Here is a 22,652-nt window from a genome sequence, read left to right as displayed (position 1 = left end):
TTCAAGATTTTCTTCTGATCCGGGATCCTGATTCAAAAACGATCTTACTATCATTTTAATGAAAGCTGAGATTCCTTGTGTGCAGAGAAGAAAGTGAGAAGACACGTGGACTAGGCAAGCAAACCCAAATTAATCTTACTTCATGTGTATTTCCATAAAAGACTTGAAAAAGATGAGTGCTTAGAACTGAGCTGAAGAGTGGGCAACAAGCTCCCTAGCACACGCACACACACACACACACAGTCCTTCCCCTTTCTCTCATCCTTTAGGCTCTTCCAAGGGAGAGAAAAGAGAAAGAACAGCCTTACTCTGTAAGTTTAGTTTCAGCTTCAGGGACTGGTTAGAAGTCATCCCAGCTGCTCCACAGCTGGACAGGTTGCACTCGGGCTCCCCAAAGTGAAGCAAGGGTTACGAACTCTCCTCGAATCATCCAAATACCGGCTTAGAACTCACCAGCCACCACTGCTGGTGAGCCATCACCTCTCCATGGAAGCTACAGGAGAAGATTACTGAGAGCAGTACTCATCTGGTGATGAAATACCCCGGACCTGGGGCACTTGTGGATGAACTGCAGGAGCAGGTTTCTCAACGTTCAATATGCTCAAGCAATGAGAGGGTAGCGACCAGTCGGGAAACAAAGCTGCAGGATGCCTCCAGCAGCACCGCTGCTCTGATTCAGCCCAGCGCTGCCCAGATGCTCAAAGCAATACCTAAGAACACGGAGGGTGCTCCCAAGGCTGTCCGCTGCTGCAGACAGCATTGGTGGCAGCTGGGCAGCCACGCTAGCTTCAGATTATAAGCAAAATAAAGCATTATTTGGCTGAGAGTGGGGGGAGCGGATGAGCTAATAGGCCAAACTTAAGCTTTTTTTTTTTTCTCCCAGAGTATACCGAATTTCAGCTATATTAGCTGGTCTGTAAGAGACACCCACGGAAAACTTTTTTTTTTTTGGCTGGAAAATTTATACTAAGACACAAAATATTCTGTAAGTAGCAAGAGGACAACACGATGTTAATGAGTCTAATTCCAGAAAAACACAAAGCAAGACATCACTAAGACAGGCTTCAGAAACAGGTAGCTAGGATCCTTGGCAAATGCTTTGTCTTAATCCTAACGACAGCGCTTTACAGGATGTATATGCCAGGAAACTTGGAAGGCTGCTGTCTGTGGAAATACACATGATCTCTTGGGGATCTTTCCTGTCTCAGAAAGGATTAAAAAGAGAAGGAAAAACATTTTAAAATTAATATAGACTGAGCTAAGAGAAGAATGTTCAGAGAGCTTTAGCCTAATGAAACATGTGCCTATCTCCGAGGGAAGGCTGTTGTGTAAATCAAAGTGAAAGGGGAAAACACAGCCTGCAAAGACACTAATGCTTGCTAGGGAGGTAAGGAAGGTGTTAGCAAATAACAAAAGGGGAGAGAGAAAGAAAGGGAACAAGTAACCAGACATTTAATATTATAGTATTTGGCAAAATAAGAGGCACTGGTAAAACAACAACAAAAAAAAATCTACCTCCTTCTGTATCAAGAGTCCTGAGCATATAGAAGAGTTGTGGTTGCTCAATTATGTGCATACATTCAACCCCAAGATACTGCTGGTAGAGAAGTTTCAAATAAGCCAAATGTTAAAAAAAATAATAATTTTAATAAGTTCTAACCTATTCAGGAACAATCTGAGTGGGCCAACGGGGAGCAGGTATGGCACCATTTCAAACTGACATTATCTGTTTCTAGCTGATTGTGTCTCAGAGGCGTATGATTTCAAATGCTTGTGGATTAACATTCTAGCAGATAAAGCTCGAGACAGGGTATGAGCTAGTGTGTCTGCTACACACTACTGAAATCACATTAGATAGCAAGCAGGATGAGTGGCTAGCTAAGCGCCTCTTCATAACGGAGGAAAAAAACCCATACGATCACCAAGAATTTCAAATGGAATGACACACGCAGGAGGCGTCATGGAGCTAATGCCAAAGAACACCCTTGAAATTTCTAAATTATAGAAAACAATTTCTTAGTTCAAGAAGTGTTACATTCAAAATGAGCAATTTCGCATTAGATTTCATCTTGACAGAAAAGAGCAATCAATTGTAAAAATAGAAATTAGTGGCAGCTTAGGTAAAAATGATTGTGACAATCACATTTTGATATATGGAAGGAGAATAGAGACCAAGCCAGTGCATCTACTTACATACTTGGCATTCGAGTGGGACCAGAGATACATTGGCATGTTTTTTCCTGGACAAACAGATCACTTATTGGGCTTCCCAGTCACATCCCCACACTTGACCACTGCTACATATTCTAACAAGTGAAAAAAAAAGAAAAGCTGAGACAAGGAAATAGAAAGGAAACTAGGAAGGGCAAGAAAAAAAAAATGACAAGGGAGCCCTAAAGACAGGAGGAGAAATTCACAGCCAGAGCTGAAGAACAATAACAAGATTGTCAAGGGTTCTCAGGAGCAGCAACCCCAGCAATCAGCTTGACCTGCTACTATGGGAAAAAGGTAGAAACATCACCAATACTGAAGGAAGAGCTAAAGCGTTCAATACGTATTTCTGTTCTATATTTGGAAGAAAAGTCAGCTGTTGCGGCCCTGTGATAACAGAATGCTTTCCATTCCAGCAGTAACTACGGAAGATGTTCCAACAGCTTCCCAACAAACAGCGCCGTTGTCCTCTTATCTAGCTAGAGCTTACAAACAGGAGGAATGTAACCAGATAACAAGTGGGTTTTAACCAAACTACAGCTGTGAACATTTTCAGGTGTGGACACTTCAAAAGGCTTGCAGTCTGCGTCTAATTGCTTGGTCTGCATTCTCAGCACTAACAAGCCCTAACTCTGGTACTAACGTTGATCTTGCTGTAAGGCCAAAAGCACAACCATGATGCAATGACATCCCCAAACGCAGGTGTTTGTTGGAACCTGCATTGTGAAAGCCCTGCTGCAGTTAGCTGAGCCTGGCCAAAAGATTACTCCTCTGTCAACTCCAGAATACTACATCAGGGAAGCAGTGCTACCGATGAAGTCACCAATACAAATTTTCACAGCATCTGAATTTTCCTAGAAGCATCCAGTCGGGAACTCTTCCTCTAATGAGATCTCAAATAACATCCAAGTGCAGAGCAAAGCAAAAAATACACCAACGTGGGGTCTGATAGCAGGAGTTTCACAGAACGAAGATGCAGGCTGAAGGCCTGTGCACCTGAACACATCTAGGAGGGCGCTCGGATACATGAATGAAGAATACTGATCATAAAAATATCTACTCCTGAAGTTTAATGTGTCTTCTGGCAACCTGTCCTATAAAACAGAACTGTAAAAGAGCTTTTAAAAACAGCCTGAACTCTAAGATAAGATGAAGTTCTTTTATGATCGATAAGTGCTACTGAATGCATGTGTTCCTCTTCATTGTGCAGCTCTCCTTGGCTAAAAAGCGGGAGGGGAGGTATTCTGAGGTTGGGACAGGCTGAAGAAGGAAATTTCATTTCAAACCAAAGGAAAACAGTTGTTTTCAGCCAAAAGGCAAACTGGGCATTCGCGTTGTACGCAGAACATGAATTCAGACTGAGGATGAAGACTCGCTCGCTGTCCCACCACGGTAAAAACTTCAAGGGCTACCCACAAAGGTCTGACTAGAGATGGGAAGGGAGACGTGCTCTGCGATGCTCAAAGGCAGATTTCTCTGACAAAATGGCTGTGTTCCACCACTTATCTGACTCTGGCAGAATGTCCCCGCAAGAAAATATGGGAATCTGACTCCCGCTATTTGGGGGGTTTGGGCATGCCTCGTGTTTTGGTTTTTCGTTTGTTTGTTATAAAGAAGATTAGAGATGGGGCTGGGAACTACCCGGGGAGAGGCACAGAAGGCTGCTCTGGGCACACTTGCAGTTCCTATGGAGATAAGAGGATCTTCTTTGAGGTTGGTTTACTCCTTTGGGTGCTGCTGGAGACTACCCTTGTGACAGACTACTGCTCATTTGTGAAGGTTCCCTCCACTCAAGATCCTGGCGTTATCTCTGATTATCAGAATTGCTGAACCGCAACATAGATTTCCTCTCAAAATCCAAAAGGACTCCAGGAAGCCTCTTCCTCCACTATCCTGTTTGTGAAAGGAAGTAACACAAATACAAAATGCATACAATAAATCACCCAGAAAAACACCACAATCCCTTTTAGATGTTTTGCCAAGCAAATGAGCCCAACATTGGCATATGACAAGAAAAAAAAAGCCATTTTGTTACAGAGCAACTCACTTATTTACTGGAAAACTGGATTCCCTATTCCACCTCCAGCAGGTATGGTTTGGCTATGCTCAAAGAGGCTCCTGAAAAGAGATTACTTGTTTAAAAGCAAACGATCAAGGGTTAGTTTATCTTCCACACACACACAAAAAAAAAAAAAGATAAAAAAAATAAGCAGAAAGCCTGAAGCAGTAAAACACCTTGACATGCAAACAAAACCAACGATTCTCAGGGACTGTCCTGCTGCTGACTTCACGTAGTAATTAAATTTAAGTCATTAAACAAACTTCAGAAGGTCTTAATTCACAGGCAAGTACATAGCAGAGAAAAAGGAAATGGGTACCAAGAAAAGCTTTTTAGACTCTGTTTGGGATTTTCCTCTTCTCACAAGTATGTTCAAGAGCACTATTCTGGAAGGCACTGTCAATCCTTTAAGAGAAGCCCTATGAGCTCAGTAACTATAAAAAGTATTTTGCTAAGAATGTGTTCCCACACAAAAATATGCTTTTGAATTAAAACAAAGAACACCCACATCAACAAAACTAAACCAAGAAGCCAGAGAATTCAAAGTTAAACGTTCAAGACCATGCAAACTCTCAGATATCAGAAAGCTGTGGTATACTGGTTTGGACATTCATCAGCAGAAATGAAGTCGTGATGCAACTGCTCCCAGGATACAGCAAACATGAGTTTGGGCAGCCACCTGGGAACTTCCATGGATTACACCTGTCGGTCTTACCATGGAGGAGCAGGATTAAAATTTGCAATCCTCCACCACCTTCTGAAGAAAAACTAGCAAGCTTAAGGTCTGCATCTCTAAAGCCAAGGGTGGTAACACAGCTGTATTTTCAAGCCACATCTTTACCCTTCTCTCATTCCTGGATAAAGTCTGAGGTCCATATTGAACTGGCATACGGCAAATATATTTAGGCAATCTTAAGAAGGAATCAAAATAAGCTCCAACACTTACTTAATCTTAAGTTTAGTCAGGTAAACTTTAACCCCAATGTTTAATATCTTCACTAGCAAGGTCCAGAAATCAAAGATTCATATCCCTTCAGTTTTTCCAGCCGCTATGAAATAGCACAAAGTATTAAACAGTATCAAACTCTGAAAAAGTCATTTTTTAGTATCAAAGCGGGAGTACAACATCCCATTGAACTGATAAAGAGCAGAAAGATTCTTTGTGCCCCAGACTTATGTCAGTGCTAAGTAGGATACCTATTGGTTGTGGGTTCTGAAGAGGAAGCCATAATTAAAAGCCTGAACTCAGCTCCTGCCTCATCACAGTTCACAGTGGTAGTTACACCAAAGGATGAGCTGATGGCATCCAAGTGTTATCCTATTCAAAGTATAAGGCTCCAAGTAACAAGAAAAACTGCTTCAAGTATCTCATCAATAGAGCTGCAGCATCGTTACGCCATTTTTTGTCTCCGCGCTTACCATGTCAAGTGGCTGTACCGCGTGAGCGATCCACCAGCACTGCAACAATCCAGCAAATTGAGAAACAATACGAAGGTGAGAGTATTGCAACAGTGGGAAAAGGAGAAGACGGGGCATAGCTCCCTTCCCTAGACCACACAGGGGCTTATTAACATGGTGAAACTTTGGGTTAGGCTTGCTGCTGATAATGGGAAATGCAAACCAAGGACAAAACCCTGCAGTCCCTCGCAGAAAGGGACTCCTTTTGGCTTGTTGTGCAAAGGAAGGTTAACAATATTAGCGAGTTATTCAGGAAGTAATGGATACTCTCTTGCCCTGAGCAAATTCCTTTTCAATAACAGTAGTAATTTCCTAGACAATACAACTATATCAAGGTATAATGGCTACTATATTTATCTACATAGGCCCTGTACTGCTGGGATCTAATTTAGTACAGCTTAGAAAGCAGTTTACAAATCCTAGGATAGTAAAATTGCTAGAGACCTGAAGAATGAAATTCTCTCTTGTACCACTTGAAGACAAGATTTTAACATCCCTTTTTTCTCCTAAAGAGTATAAAATGCATTCTCTCCAACTCAGAAAAACTGAAAGACTAATAAGCCCCACAAGGAGACTGCAAATACACCGATGAGAGTGAAGGAATCAGCTTAACAAATTATACATCGTGCAATTTTTTTTTTTAATCTTGTCATCATAGGAGCTTTATTTCTTCTTTTATTCAAATAACATTATTCCAGTTGACACTGTGAGAAGAAAAATAATCCTTAACATTACATAGGAGCCTTATGCACCTAATGAAGATAAAATATCTTAAATTTATGATGTTTTTGTTAGCTGAATGCCTGAAGTACGGTCTCAGTACGAGAAATGGCACGAGCATATTATCAGCAAAGAAGAGAGGAATGACTCCAACTAATGAAGAGGTAACACTGATAAACACTGAAAGACATCTCCTGAGAAACAACAAAACTAAATTGCTAAAAGACTTTGGTGGAACACAGCATCAGCAAGATAAATAAGGGTGGGTGAAAAGAGACCAAACACACGTGTCAGGGGACTGCAGATACTTCCATTACATAACGGCAGTAAGAAAATCCAGGCGAAATCGCCATTAACAGAACTAAAAGCAAAATATTTCAGCGGGAGTATTGGCAGTTGTCAAACCACATAAAGGAACAGCAGGCTGCTCAAATGTAAAAGGCATTAATAAGGCCTAAGACAAAAGGCATAAACAAATATAAAATACAGAGGAAGATTTCTAGAGGACAGAAATGCTACTGGAAAAAAAATGTTATAGAATAGAATATCCCAAACTTCAATTCAGAATGATCAGAAAAGGTCAGTTGTCAGAAAAGCAATTCTGCTTCTGATCTCATCCTGAGCAAAGCAGTCCTTAACAATACCTCTGCCACCACCATCGAGCCGGATTATTCTAATGGCTGCAGAAAGCAGCTCCTGCCATCCGCCTGGCTCCTCGCTGTATGATGAGCACGAGAAGATTTAGAAATCTGTGTGTGTATGTATAAAGGCTAACTATGTTACTTGTTTTCTGATAGACCCACAAAAGATACTCCACGGGTCAAAGTCTTTTTAGTGTATATATTTAATATGGGAGGCTTCCAAAAAGACACTTGGCTAGGCATCTACCTGTACCTTTTAAGAGGACATTGTGCCATTCTGCAGATTTCACAGACACTGGGTACTTGAAACACCCAGAACTGGTAACACAGGATATTCCATGGGATATTCAAATATATAGTTGACACAAGTGCCAAGAAAATGTACTTGCATCAGGAAGCTTTTGGCTCTTGCATGAGCAGACTGATCTGGTCTTCAGCATCATTGCAGTCTGCCGGGTACAAAAATACTGGGCCTCTCAAACACTTCCAGCTGAACTCATATTAAGGTTGTTCCACCTTCCCTTTTTCCCCACTCCCTACCATCACAAAAAAAAAAAAAAGTACTGTAAATTCCATTCTGCTGCCTTTTCTGACGAAATCCTGGCAAAATTAGGCTCTTCCATTACAGATTGATTACAACTTCCTTACTCTTCTAATCCCTTTTTAAGGCAGACAAATTGCAAGAGTAGCAGCTCTCTCACATTCAGTTCAGATGAGATGAATGGTGTGAAGTGACTATGACCAGTCAACGCATGGCATTATTGTGCCAAAGGTCCTACGCAATAGATTCTCAACTTCTCTTAATCCAAATTTAAGCTTTGAAGTGTAGACATACCCTTTGACAACTCCTGTACCATTCACAGAAACTATTTGCTTTGTTATCAAAGCCACCAGCAACAACAGAATACGAAATTCCTCTCTGCTCCCAAATTCCCAGAGAGCAACAGTGACCAGAACAATCTTTTTTTCATCCTTGTGTGACCTGAAGAATGCATGTTTCCTCTCAGATAAAGGCCTTGCTATGGTTATCTAATGCTAATGTCACTACAAACTGGATTAGAGACGCCCAGAAACCTCAAAATATGTACATGGATAGTCAGCTGTATCCTAATTCTAAGTCTGAAGGAAATCAAATGCTCCAAATTGTGCCTAATGTAGTTAACTTTGCCCTTTAGGTAGGATAGACCAGTAAGAACATATTACACAGTGATTAGATTAATTCTTGAGTGAAATTCAGAGGGCTGGCTCTATCTGTCTATTGTGCCAGTATATTTCAAATTATTTCAGAGACTAGCACTCTTCCCCTGCTCTGTTCCACAGCAACAGCTGCTCAAGAAATACAGCAGTTCTCTGTCTGGGGTGAAGTTGGCAGCAACTGGGGACAACGCTGCTGTCAGAGTTCAGCTCCCAGTTCTGAAATGCCATTCTACTGGAAATACCAGAGAGCCTAAATCCGGCTACATATACCGCGGGACGTAAAATATCTCTATCTCAGCTTTCAGCAGAAAGCTCCGGAGTCTCATGACATTTACTCCTTTGGCCCCGTCAGTCTTTCTGCAGACCCTGCAGAGGATTGGAGCTAGTTGCCATAAATGGTTGGAAAACAACATGTTCTCCAAGCACTTGAAATTGAGGAGCACTGTTTTAGCTTAGGGAAACAGTGGCGAGGAGCCAGGGTGACAGGTGCCCCAGAAATGGAGATGATGATGAAGCTGTTGCCAACATTAGTCACTGCTGTCCTGTTGACCTGTGAGAAAGGGCAGCCTGTGCTCCCCAGGTGTAACAGGGAAATGACGGATCAGAAAAGGACAGGATGTGTTTGCTGGCAGTAATTCAAGTTTCTCCTCATTAAAACCCAGCCGTGAAGGAATTTAATGGGTCTCATCAGAAACAATCCTACCAGTAAAACTTTATTAGGCATCGCGGAAAGCGCAGCTCGGAGCTGCCGTGACATCGCAGAGCGGCTCGTCGCAATCCGCAGGCACCAGAAGAGTTAAAAACGCAGATTCCTGCTAAAACTGCCAAGAGCTACAAACCTTCTCCTGTGTGGGCGGCAGCAGCAACTAAATCCACTCCCCAACAATTGGCTGGCCTGCGGAAAGAGAGGCGGGGAAGAGACGGGTCATGGGGGAGCCCCCCCACCCCCCCAAGTAAATAGCAGCACAGCATCTGCTCAGGTTTTCGGCTGAAATCTGTCAGTCGGGTCCCTTCATTTCTCCACCAGCCTCTGGAGACAGCAGCCTCTGACCTTTATCAGGAAGAGCACCCTTGTCCTCTAATCACAGACTTCCTGGAAAATGCAATCTAGCCAGCAATTAATACAAAATGAAAAAAAAATAAAAAATGCTCCGTATCATCGTATTAGCACTGCAACATTTTTAAATACACCCCCCACCAAAATGGCAGAAGAATTCAAGCATGTTCTCACAAGCCATCTCACTCCCACTAGCATTACCTAACAGTACTCATTAAAAACATTTTCTCTCACCTTTCCCCCCACCGACAAGCCTGCCCTTCCCGCAAAGCCTTCTCGTGCAGATGTCGCCTGCAGCAGTGCAGCTCCTTGCTGTGCAAGTTTCAACACAGGTGTGCAGAGCGTGACCTGGGCAGAATTACATGTGCCATTTCCACTGGGAAATCTAAGAGACTTATTAAGCCAGGACAGTGCCGATTAATCTACTAATGGAATGAATCAAAAGTGTGTTCCTGGCCCTTCTCCTTTCACATCCCAAAGCCTCCGGGGAGCTGAAACCATCTGGCAAATGCCTGCTCCAAGCAACGTTATGCTACTGCTGGAAACACCTCTCCCTTAACACTGAGGAGAACGAAACCATCTTCCCTCCACCAGCTATTCCGGGGAGTATCTGCTTAGCTTGCTGAGGAAGCCTGCTTGCCTGCAGCATCCTTCAGCAGCGAATGCAGAGCTGCTCACTCACCGTGCAGGAGAAGGCGGCAGAAGAGCGAGCGATCCCATTCATTGACTCGGGGTCCCGCTGAAGCGGCCAGCACGAGCCGGGCAGCGAAGCAGTTAACGCGCAGGCTGCCCTCCCACAGCACTTCCCGACAGCAGGGAGGCTCCTGCCCAATTCTCTCGGTCCTCTTTTAGTGCAGCGGGAGCTGCAGGTAGGGTAGCAAGAAGGTGTTTATGTAAAGAAAACAGGAAATCTCTAAGCACCAGAGAAGGAGATCTGGCCAGAGAACTTAAAGAGAAATCAAGATAGCAAACAGCTCCGAGGCTCATACACGATACCTGTTATTACAGCGAGGCAGAGGGAAGGACTGACTCAGAGATGCTGAACATCCTGCACCCTTTGAGTAATAAGCAAGATGAGGAAGAAACAGAGCTATGAGACAGATGTCACAAAGAAAGGACCTCTGGCACTTGTAAGATCATACAGCAGCACAGAAGACTCCTTATTTTACAATTTAGACCCCCCCACAAAAAAGAGAAAGATCCAATATATCAGCAGTCATACAGCTGTGGAATTATGCATGTGGTAACAACTGTTGTGTTTTTTTTTTTACTGTCACAGAATAATATGAGTACAGGGCAGGGGAGACGAGAGGTCCTCCGTGCTTAGAGGCAATGCAGAGCATGTTTAGACAAGCATCCATCAGGAATTGCCTAACTTGTTATTACAGACTCCGAGAAGCAGGAACTCTGGTCCCCTAAAATTACCCTGCTTCAGTGCTTCACTACACTCAGAACAGAAAATGTTTCACCCCATAATATACAATTTAGGTCTTCTTTAATGCAAACTATGCTGTCTTTAATGGACACAGTAAATAATCAGTCCCCATCCTCCACACTTCTCTGTTCTTTCTTCTTTCAATTTTTTTCCTGCTTTTAAAAAAATGTTTTCCCTCATATATCATGCTATCGAAGCCTCCTTTTTCTGTTTCCCTGGACTTTTTCCAAATTCTGCCAGCATCTTTCCTGAAGCACCTATAACTGGGTACAGTGCTCCACGCACCGTGCTGAGCTCTGAAGAATAATTACCTTCCGTAGTTACTTGACACACCTGGAAATACATTCCAAATTCTTAAGACCACAAAAAACAGCACCGCGTATTCAGTTTGTTATCTCCTGTTACCCCAGATGTTTCCTTCAATACTCCTGCTTAGCCAGCTACTCTCCATTTTACATTGTGAAGTCAGTTCCCTTCATTAATACAGCTTGGTTTTGTTGAAATTCAATCCATTTCTTCAACTTACCGTGATCTTTTTGACACCTACTGCTGCCTTCCAAAGGCTGCCAGACCTCCACACACGCATGCATGTGTAAGTATACACACGTATATATTCAGTCACTGAATTACCCTGATGTTCGATGAGAAGCACAGAAGAGCACAGCAGCCAGGACAGACCATGTTAAGACTCCAGATACCACACACACAGAAAAGTATGACATAATTACTCCAGACATAGTTTTCCAATGAGGTGCTCAGCCGCTTCTTAATTTCACCTTTCATTTGCCTAGTTTAAGTAAAGGTCAGGCCGGACTAGATCCGAAGCCAGTAGCTTTCTCCATCTGCCAGGCCTGCTGCCATGTCAAAGGAGAAAATTAAATTCATCTGACATGATTGGTCCTTAAAAATTAGCAATCTATGTCTGCTGTTGCCTTAATTTCCTTTGGTAAAGCATCTGACTGTAAGCATCCGATCTTTTTCAACATCTTCCTAGGTTCTGTAACTACGCTGACTGGTTTTATTCCTTGAGGTCTCTACACTCCCTTTAAAAAAATAAAAGACAGAAAAAAGGATGGAGAAATAATGTTTATATACTTATACATCCTTCGTTTCCCTGAAGACTCTGAGATTGAACAGCTTGCCCAGAGAGGCTATGGACTCTCCTTGCTTGGAGACCTCCAAAAGCCACCTGGACGTGGTCCTGGGCAGCCTGCTCAGGGTGGCCCAGCTGGAGCAGGCCTTGAAGCAGGGGGCCACCATGTCCCTTCCCACCCCAGCCATCCCGTGGTTCTGTCAGATTTCCTGCTCTGCAGAACAGAGACTGGAGACAAGCTGCACTCCTCATCAAATATCCCCCCGTTATTTCCCCCAGGTGAGATTTTTGGAATGGAAGGAAGACTCGCACTATGAAGCCCCTATCCCCTGTGCCTCTTCAGCGGGACGCCGAGCAGAAGCTGAGCACTGGGCGAGCATCACGATGGGACACAGGGCTGGTCGCAGCGCTCAGCCACACGTTCACTCCCCGGCCCTCCCAAGGGATCCCTGCTGGCTGAGGACGACAGCCTCCAGGGAACACGGAGAGGCCAAAACCAAGCTGGACACAGGGCACCGAATTGCCCTCCCCTGCTCTCCCCGAAGCACGAGGTGTTCCTGCTTCACGGCAAGGGTTGGAAACCGCTGCCAGGAGATAACCCCAAAGACACTCTCTGGAAAACGAGCGGAGGCAGGAGAAAGGCGCTGGCTGAGCGCTGGGTGCCCTCTTCTGGCAGCCCACAGCCCGAGCTGCAGGGCCAGCCCCGACCCGGGCACCCAGAGGCCCTGGGCCCGGCCAGGCTGCCCAGGTACCGGGGCACCCTCCCTGCTCCTCCTGGGCCCTCCACAGAGCCCCAAATCCCATCGCTCACCACCACACCACACCAGGATGCTTCAGAAACCTGGCCTGTCCTTCATCAGCACGTACACCTGCCTGGGGGGACCTGGGAGTCGCTTCTGCAAAGGCAGTGCAGCCTTTCAGGAAGAAAAAGGTGTTAAATACACACAAACTATTCACATTTTCTTTCTGCTCTCTGCTGCGATTTTTTTTCCCCCAGTTAAGAAGAAAATCCTAATCCGTAGGTATCAGTGCAGCTGTGGATGCAGTAGGAACTGAGGCCTTGAGCCCACAGGTTGTTCCACTCCCCCCCCCCCCCCCCCCCCGACAGCTCCCCAAACAATTCAGTTTTAAATTAGCTGTGCACAGAAGGACTTTTTTTTCCCCCCCTCATAAAACGTACCTAAAGTGCAGGACTCGTTGCCACAGGATGTTGTGGATGCCAAAGACAGCCTCAGAAATCATTTAAACAGGTTCAATAAAGAAAAATCTATCACAGGTGACCTTAAAAATAAAAAAGGAATCTATGGCCAGGAAATCCCAAAGCCACCAGACTGCTTAAAGAGTATATAGTAGGGGAAGTATCACCGAATCTTGGCGCTGCTCCCTGTGCTTTAAGTACTTGCCATTAGACACTGTCAAAGACACGACGCTGGAACGCAGAGACCTTCTGCCCGACCCAGAATAGCCGTGCTTATGCTCTTCAGTATGATCTAATACCCACAAACTAGCTGTTTTCTCTACACCATTTGGTTTTACCGTGCAGTCCTCCAACCGATCATTTTACTGACTGCTTCTAATACACGCGCCGTAGGCTCTAGCACCCCTGTAACTGTTCAGAGAGGGAAATCTAAAAAAATACTGCCCCTCTAGCGCAAATACCTCAGGGGGTCGGGAGTCTCCAAGACTCTTGCAGGCATTGGGTAACACTTCAACGGTCAAAAAGTACATCAGAGAACGAAAAAGTGGTCTCCTGGTCCTCTCCCAAGAAGGATGACTCATATCTCCTCTCTTTAACCCCGAGAAGAGATGAGAAATCGCTTGAATCGGACAACTCAAACATGAAAGGAATTTATATTACATCATCCAGCCCATTTCCTGCCAACGCCTTACAACCCCAGAATTTGGCCGGACTATTCATCAGCAAGGTAATCGTTACTTCCCTTGAGAGACTGCTTATAGGGCTAAAGGATCTTATTGTCAGGAAGTCTTCCCATGTATTCGAATTAGATGCACTCCCTTTCCTAATTTCATCTTCTCATATAACTTTTCTCCTTTCTTTGTTTTTGTTTCGCTATTGAGTAACAGTGAGGCGCACATTGATATGGAGCTTGCTGAAGGAGTTTGTGAAAGATATTCAAAGTTCTACAAGAAGACGATTCCCTGCCTTGTATTCAGAGGCTAGGAAAGCAACAGACATGATGGAAAGGAGAAATAAACATACAGTCAGAGTGATCCATTTACAGGACTTGTGTCAAGTGCACGACAGTACGCTTCATGTACTACTTAACCCTTTGGATGGGTCTTGATAGTAAGAGATCAGCTGTACAGAAAGGAGAGATCTAGGGAATGTGGCCATCATGTCTCAGTTCAGAATATAATTGTAGAAAGCAGTTTTTTAACAAGCTCAGTACTTGGCAGTGTACACGCTACAACTTTTTCTAATCCCAACTCCTGTATCTTTCCTGAAGTTTCTTATAGGGATATAGTTGGACCTTGAGAAAGAACCATTTCTTATCACTTCAAATGACCAGACAAGTGTCTTCCCGAGACGGTTCTGAATTCGGAGGACAGAGGTTACTAGAGTGGTCTTGGAGCTCATCTTTCCTCTTCCAACTCATCCGTGATTGGATCTGCTTGAACTTGAGTCTGTAACCAACTCCTCCTTCAACTTTGCTTCCACTCTGCTTTCTTTTTTCCTACCCAAGTATCTCAATTTACATTGCTTTTCACTAAATTCTTTCCATCATCAACGTTTTCCCCTCTGAACACTGAGAGTTAGAGTTGGATGCAATTCTGTAAAAGATGTCTCTGCAAGTCCCCCGCTGCTGCAGTGGTAACCATCTTCCTATAGCACACCTTAAACTATCCCCACACTGCTTACTGCCTAGGTGCTAAACAGTAACCCCCAGCAGTTACCCCAGTACACATCACCAGGTCCCTCCGTGTGCAACTGCTTCACAGATACTTCCCATCTCTTGATTATCTTAGATTTTTGCTCAGACTGCATTCTTTAAAATGAAGCTTGTTATTTTTTATGGGACATTGCAGTTAGGCCAATAACAGAACATCCCATCGGTCCCGTCTAGCACAGAGTGGAAATATTTCACTGCTTGCCTGAAGAGAGGTTGTGGAAGCCAGGAAGCAGAAGATTTGGCAGTCTTACCCTTAATTCACCCAATCTTAGACATACGAAAGATGTTTAGACCAGTCCCCCCTCATTAGCTTGGTTCCATCCCAAGCCTTGGGTTGTTTACTTTCAGGTAAAGAAATACTCCCCAAAAGCACCAGGAATACCAAGCCTTCTCCATTTTATACAGAGGACTTCAGACACTTCCTGATCTTTGTCCTGGCTCTTCGCTCAAAGAGAACGGTTTTAAAATTTTATTGAAGGCCTTTCTCCCTCTCTCAGTCGCTCAGTTTAAGGATTTGCATTAAATATACTTCATTCAAACCAAAAGTGCAAATAAGGTGGCAAACAAACTAAAAACCCACAAACATTAACCCTCCCTTCCAGCTCCCTAATAACAACACTTCTGCTGCCACAATCTTACCATTTACCCAGCAAGTTAGCATACTCACTAGAGGGTGTATTTCCATGGCCAGTTACATGGAGGGAAACAAATTAAAAACCAAAATGCTTTTCAGGAATACTACTTAAAGATTTGAACTCTTGAGACAAGAAGTCTTTATAACTGGAGAGACCACGGCTGGTGCAACCATGGTACAAGTAAGAGCAGAGAAGTAACCAAGCCATTTTCCTCCAGAAGGTTACTATTTTATGACGAGGGCAGCTTGATATGTTAACACTGCACTAAACCAAGAGATTTTTGTGGATACCCTAATCCATGCTGAAACTCCAAGCTGCTAACCAAGTTGAGGCAACATCCCCAAATTCATGCTTCATCCATGTGATGGAGAGGAGGGAGACAGACAAAGGAGACCCAGACCACCCAGAGGAGAGGACGGAGGTTTCCCTGTGTGAGCTCCCTGCCAAAAGCCTGCTGCTCGGGGCAGACAGCACCAAGGGAGGGGAGCAGCAGTGCCTGCCTGCAGCCGGCTGCAAGAGGAAGCCCCTTGCCCACCATCCTGCCTCCCACAGGGGCTCACGCACACCCCTCACATCTTGGGATGAAGGGCCTCCTCGCTGAGCTCCCCACACAAGGAAAATGAACAGAAAGAAAGCAAGAGGGGAGGCTTCCTGTTGTCACAGCCTGCCGGCACCGCTCACCCAGAGCAGCCCCACAGCCACAGTGAGGGAGCGCACGCAGCCTGCTGCTTCCCGCGGTGCTCCACCAGATAGGCCAAAGCAGCAAGCGAGCAGCAGCCCAGGGGAACAGGCTGACAATTGGAGAGGATTTAACAGCATTTCACCTCAAGCCTGAACTCGAACTGAGGGGCTAGTGATAAAGCTGTTCCTAGTAGTTGCCATGGGCACCCAGGCTACCCAGGGCTGCAGGCTCATCTACATAGATGAGAACAACAGGTCAGGCCCGGTGAGTGCTCGGATGGCAAACCAGCCACCGAAATTACACCACTGAAGGAAGTGTCATTTGTGACAGGTAATGACATTTCCACCACATTAGTACCGAGCCAATGGCCCAGTTTAATTTAAGAATGGCACTCACAGAAGTGTAAGCTTTAAAAAGAGGCTTCAAACCAACATTCTAACCTGTTATGATAGCTGCGGATCACTTTCCATAACAGAAGAGGTGTAACAGCTCTAACATCCTGACCCAGTTCTGGTGTGTGCAATTACCTCCTGCTTGCATAAACTCTCTCTCCTCCTCTCGTCCCTTCAGTGGGAGCCGAACAAGGTGTTCTTGCTCATTTCATTTCCTGTTGGAGAACATATTTATTTTGTGCAGCTGCCAAACGCTGCCACAGAAGTGCCAGTATTCAGCAGCAATTCAAATGAATTTTAGATATCACTTCTAATACACATGAAAAGCACTAGAGCAATACGACATAGACCTTGGCTATATATAAAACAAGCTGGCATAGTTAGCACGGAATAACTTTCCAGAGCCAGAGTATTTATTCTTGACGAGTTTGTATATAAAAGTTGTGTCAGTATAGCTGTACTGGCCATTTTCCACATGGAGACAAACTCCTAGGATCTCAGAGCTGTTTGTCACAGCTTGGGAAATGAAGCAAAGAAGTCTTGGTTCACTGCATTTCAGGCAGGCACTCATGTTACAAAAAAAGAAACACCATTTTGCTAGCAGGCCCAACAGAGGGATACAGCACTGAATAGCCTCCAGAGAATAAGCTCTCCTCACCAAAAGACTCAGTTCTCATCTCGGTTAACAGCCTTACGTTAACGCTTCCCGTATTCTCCCTTTATGGAGGCCTTCATTTGTGCTGTCATCCTAGCACTGCAGAAATGCAGGGACATCCTGCTGTGCCTGCATGAGCATTACGGATCCACAGAGCAAACCTCGAATTCTTGAGAACAGTCCCAGAGAGCTCTGCAGCTCCTTATACAGCTGTACCAGCCCCAGCAGTGCCGCACTAACAGCAGCAGAAAGCTCTCTCGTTTTAGGCAAACTGTTACCATACTGATTTAGCACACATGCTCCTCGAGCCCTGCCACCACAAAAAGCCCAGCAGGACAGCATCCTGGCAGGACAGGCAAGGAGCAGGGGGGCTGTGCTGTGCGTTATCATAAAGCAATCATGCAACACCAAATGAAGAGAAATACAGCCTCGACATGAACTCATCTCCCTTGCCTCAGTGCTGCTGCCCTTGCGTGATGATGACAGAACACTTAAATATTTGGGAGAGCACACACGATAAACTTTGGACTGTAGACCTAAGTGCTCCCAAACGGCCAAAGCAAGGACTCAAACCAATCACATATCCCCGCTAGCAGAAAGAAAACTGTAATAATCTGGAACATCTGGGTACGCTTTAACCACTAGAGGGTGTAAAAACAGCATAGTGAAAGGTTTGCAGCCAGCAATTAGTGGCAAAGAGAGCTGGAAGGAGCGAGAAGGACTTACAAATAAGTGAAGGAGTAGGATGCTAAGTAAGGTGAAAGAAAGGGTAGGTTATATCCAGAGAATTTCTAGTAGGACTGCTGTGGTCAAACGATGAGGTGCCTGAAAATAAACCTCCGCTCTGCTACTTCTGCTAAGGAAAACATTGTGGTAAAAAGCACAGTACAGGGATTTGCAATAAATAAGTGCAATTGCAAAGAGCACGATACACAGATTTACACTCTCCAACTCAAATCCGGCTCCTAATCTGATGAAAAGGAGAAATCTGACACAATTGCTCCTGCATCTCTTAATTAACTTTGTTACAGGGTCAGGATTACTGCACACAATCCCACACCACTTCCTTCCTCCCTCCCCAGTGCGGAAAAGCAGGTGATGCATCAGGCAGTGCTCTCTCTCCCACACCAGCCCATCTGTAGCAACAGAGGGCTTCTTTCTGCTGCTATCGTGTTAGAGGCTCCCAATCAGATTAGCTAAAAGCCTTGAAACCTCATTAGTGAAAACCAGACCTGAACTTAATCCGTTTCAGGGCCAAAAGCAAGAAGGAAGGAAAAAACCTTTACCACAGATCAAGATGTCACCAAGAAGAGATTTAATTATTTATCTTAAACAAATATTTGCTAAAATGAAAACACCCAAGTGTTGCTGATGCTGTTTGCCCACTGGGAAATCTCTGTGAAGCTACGTGCCACCTGAAATACGTACGGACACCGGCTAACATACATCCATCCCTTCCTGCTCACCCATACAGAGCCCTCTGGAGCTGCTATGGACTCATAGCACAGCTTCCTGAGCCCATCGCCACTGCTCTGGTGACCCGTCAGCAACAGCAGCTCTGGACTTTCACATCAGAAGAGTTATTAAGGGATGAAAAAGAGGAAACTTGTGAAGCAGGACATCAAAACGAAACACCAAGACAACCCCAAACCAGCCCTAAATGGGAACAGCGAAACACAAAATACGGTGCAGACGGTGCTACCAGAATGGAAAAACTGAAAGCAGATAGGAATATTTCTAAGGACCTGGGACTGGCTCTGGCTCTCAAAAGTTGTGTTTCTTACTTAGCCTGGACAGAGTAGGAACCCAACTCCCATAGCACTGCAGCACGTATTATCTGTTTCTGCTGGTTAACAGTTTAGTATATCCCAATGCACATTCTGAGCAACTCCCTCCTATACAGAAATTCATACACACATTGCAAGCACCAGAGGCTTAAGCTCTTCAACTGCTGATGCTGCAGTACGCTGCCCTACCTTCGTAAAAACATCTCCCTTTGAGCTGTTGCTACACACACACAGGCCTCACCAAGACAAAATAAAAATCCCTTTCTTTAGACAGGAGTACCTGAGTATTAAAGAATTTGATTTTAGCTTTGCTGTTTGTTCATTACTGAAACGTGACGCATTATTGATTTTCTTTGCATATTAATCTCATGTTACACTGGCTCATATCCTGCTACGCAGTAGCAGTGCATAAAACTGAAAAAAAAAAAAAAAAACCTCCATTCCAAGAAGGGAGATTTAATGTGTGACAGTTGTATCTTGTAATCCATTAAATTTCATTTGTTCCAAAGCATCTCCTCCTTCCTTTGCACAAATCCATCAACTGGGATTTCTCTGTCTTCTGTTAGGACGCGAGAGAATGCTTACAGATGCAATGCACTAAACAGCGTAATTTTTTACTGCTGTAGAATGAGAACATCCTGGATAAGAGCAAGGGGCAGGGGCCCTGAAGGACTTGAAAGGAAGGCAAGAGAAGTTCACAGACACTAGAAACAACCCAATGGGGCACGTCATTCCCCACCACACCGGCAAAGCTAGCAAAGCAGGCTCTCACAAAAAGTAAATGTTGTTTTGCTCCCCAGATGCTAGAATTACCGCAATAAAACAGGGCCAAGCATGCACTGGCACTGAACATCTACATTCATTAACGCTGAGGAGATATAGTGGGAGCTTAGGATAGGGATTTTATGTTACAAGATTTTTTAAGAATAAAGAATTTCCTGAGCCGTTGGTAATGTGGAACATTTTTAACCCCTTACTAGGCACATTGCCACATAGTGCTGGAGGCCATTAAAAAGCATTCCGCTCACCATATATATCTCCACAAGCATTGCACAACAGAACAAAATTTCCACTCCTTAACAAGATGGTCAGGAAGCTATCGGACAAAACATCCCTAAGCGTACAAGATTCACGCAGACACATTTACTGCAATCAGACTCTTACTTGATTGTCTCTTGCTGGGTATCCATGATAACCTGAAGTCAGAGGCTCGTTCTGCAAGACAAGAAAACAAAGATTGAATGTAGTGGTTACAAGGAATGGAAAGCAAGGAATTATAGGTCTGTCTTAACTCAGCCAAAAAGAAGAACCTGCATGAAAGGGGGGAAGAAAGAGCCAAGATTAAAGCATTCTGCTAACTTCCTATTATCCATGTAAGCCAATACACCTAAGATTCATTTTCACCTTCGTATGCCAAGTTGTGCAGAAGGAAAAGAAAAAAAGAAATCAAAGCCACAAAATAAGTATAAACTAATCCTACCTCACCCCCTATAATTTCAGTTGTGTATAATTCTTGTAATTTTCCAAAGAATTTTTTATATGCAAACATCATTTACCATCATGAAAACTGAACAAAATAGAACAAGAAATTACAGAAGTTGCTGCCCACCTCGCCAGTCCTGACGAAATGTTTCCCTAAACATTAGCCATAAAAGTGTTAATTTTCCCCTTTTCAAAACTAGACTAATTGTTTAACGTGAACTTAAAAAGCAGTCAGCGTAACTTCAATTACCCTGGCAAGCCTGAACAATACCTCACACGATAGGAAACCAATCCTTTAGATTTTCTTCCTTCACCCCAGAAAGGACCCTAAGCCTACGCTCCTTGTGTTACTGGCAGCCCTGTCACCTTGCTCTTTGGAGCATGTGAACCTCCAGCACTTCTGGAATTTCTCCACGAAATCCCCAGATTCTCCTCTATTTTAGCAGTGCGTTGGAGATTAAGATAGCACAGCTCATAATAATTTCTAAACATTCATTTCTGTTTATTTCTACGTCTTAATTTCTTCTCCGTTTCTCTCCCTCCAATGCTCCCTATTCAAAACAGGGAAAGGGCACTCAGGTGCCCCATGCATCCTCCTCCCTGGGTAGAGACTAAACTAAACCAGACAAAGCCTATTTCAATTCCACCCTGGTACCCCTCCTCACCCGTGAGCACCTCCCTGCAGAGGGCTAGGAGGAAAGGAGGCCAGCAGTCCTCCGCAATCAGTTTTTAAGTCCGTTCCTATCTCTTGTTATGGCTGACAAGGAGGAACTCCTAAGCCAGCCCTGTGCTTTCTCCAGCAGCTCTTGCAGAGGGGAGAGACCCTGACAAAACACAGCAAAACAACCCCAAATGATCAAAAGCAAAGATACGCTGGGCCTGCAGCTGACAGCGATCATGTATCCCAGCTACCTTCAGACCTTACGACGGGTTTTGGTTGAGATGTTTTGGGTTCTGCTTTTAGTGTTGCTGGGCTATTCAGCTCAAAGTGGCCAGCTCCCACCAGAGAGAAGTCTTCTGCCGGGCATGCGACCGTGGGGATAGTTTCAGTTGACACACGAACACTTAAGTGCAACTTCTTCGAAAAAGCAAGACGCAAATAATCTTATACAGGGCCTAGCAATGCTATTTTAAATTTGTATTTGTCCTCCCCTCTCTTCCTTTTTACCTCAGACCTGCCCAGGGGATTCTCCGCGGAAACTTGCCAGGAAACATCAAACTTCATCTCCAGGCTCTCACGCTAAGCTCGGGTAGCGCAGGCGGTATGAGAGCTTCAAGGACAGCACAACTCCTGGCAGCCGGTTTGGGGGATTAACAGTCATTAAGTTGACCACCCTGCGAGTACATTCTTCTCAAGCACTGACAGCCAACAAGCAGGTAAAGCACAAAACTCCACGAACACAGAAACAGCAGAAAGCACACTCAGGCTGGAAGAAGCAAGCGGAGACTGACAGCTGCGGTACTACAGTGTAACCTAGCTTCTGAGTTTTACCCGTGAACCTAATTAAAAACCAAGCAACATCACGATGGAAATGCACAGCTATTACTCCCCCCGCATCCTCAGTGTAAGTACACATTGTAAGAAAACACTTTGATTGCTGTTCCTCCCACACACAACAGTTTACCAACCTAAATGACTGCAATAAACGTCCACCTCCTATTTCTCTTCTCCTGCTAGATCATTCCAGGTCTGGTTTGAACGGCACGTTGTACACGTGTATGCAAGGTCTGTACCCTAAACATGCTCGTGTGCCGGCAATCTCTTTCAACAACACCTTGGAAACCAGGAAGGTTTCCACACGGTGAATAAGGAATAAATGGAGAAGGTACCACTGCAGATGCTGAAGATATGGACGGTGAACATAAGCAGAAAGTAATAATGAAGAAAGGAAAAAAGAAATCGTTATTTTGAGGATGATGGTCTTCAACACATCAGGGACTGAGGAAAGGACCTGTCACCACAAAGCAGTGGCAGAAAAGAGACAAAACTAAAAACTTTGTGGGTTTCCTGAAACCGAAGGCCCTGGATGCACAGAAATCACCTCCAGAAACAGAATGGTTTTATAAGTACAAGCAAATCCCAAGAGTGTGAAAAGGAAGAGAAAGATGACTAGAGAGACGTACGGACATTCTGTAAGATGTCTGAAAGAAACAAGAAGAAAAAAAAATTAAGTGGAAGAAAGAAAACACAGCTGGCAAACCCTACTTTGCTTTTTGGAAGACAAAACCCACAAAC

At 44.4% G+C, this 22,652-nt stretch overlaps 1 protein-coding gene across 19 annotated transcripts in view; it reads right to left on the bottom strand.

Moving 5' to 3' along the window:
• RBFOX2 (RNA binding fox-1 homolog 2) overlaps window positions 1–22,652 on the bottom strand; it is a 167,974-nt gene that overhangs the window by 112,882 nt on the left and 32,440 nt on the right. For 16 of the 19 annotated variants that reach the window (XR_005816235.1, XR_005816236.1, XR_005816234.1 and 13 more), the window contains exon 2: window positions 20,099–20,149. The exons of 2 other annotated variants lie outside the window; for them this stretch is intronic. Coding sequence is in view for 11 of the 17 variants with exons in the window: in XM_040544899.1 (XP_040400833.1) it covers window positions 20,099–20,149 (51 nt within the window). In the remaining 6 variants the exon portion in view is untranslated. Of the gene's footprint in view, window positions 1–10,025; window positions 10,083–20,098; window positions 20,150–22,652 lie in introns of those variants that run through there. One more of the 19 variants, XM_040544903.1, reaches the window with a different exon arrangement.

Source organism: Cygnus olor, chromosome 1 (assembly GCF_009769625.2).
Source record: "Cygnus olor isolate bCygOlo1 chromosome 1, bCygOlo1.pri.v2, whole genome shotgun sequence".
Lineage (NCBI taxonomy): Eukaryota > Metazoa > Chordata > Aves > Anseriformes > Anatidae > Cygnus > Cygnus olor.
The sequence above is the reverse complement of the archived record's forward strand: the minus strand, read 5'-3'. Positions and strand labels throughout refer to the sequence as shown.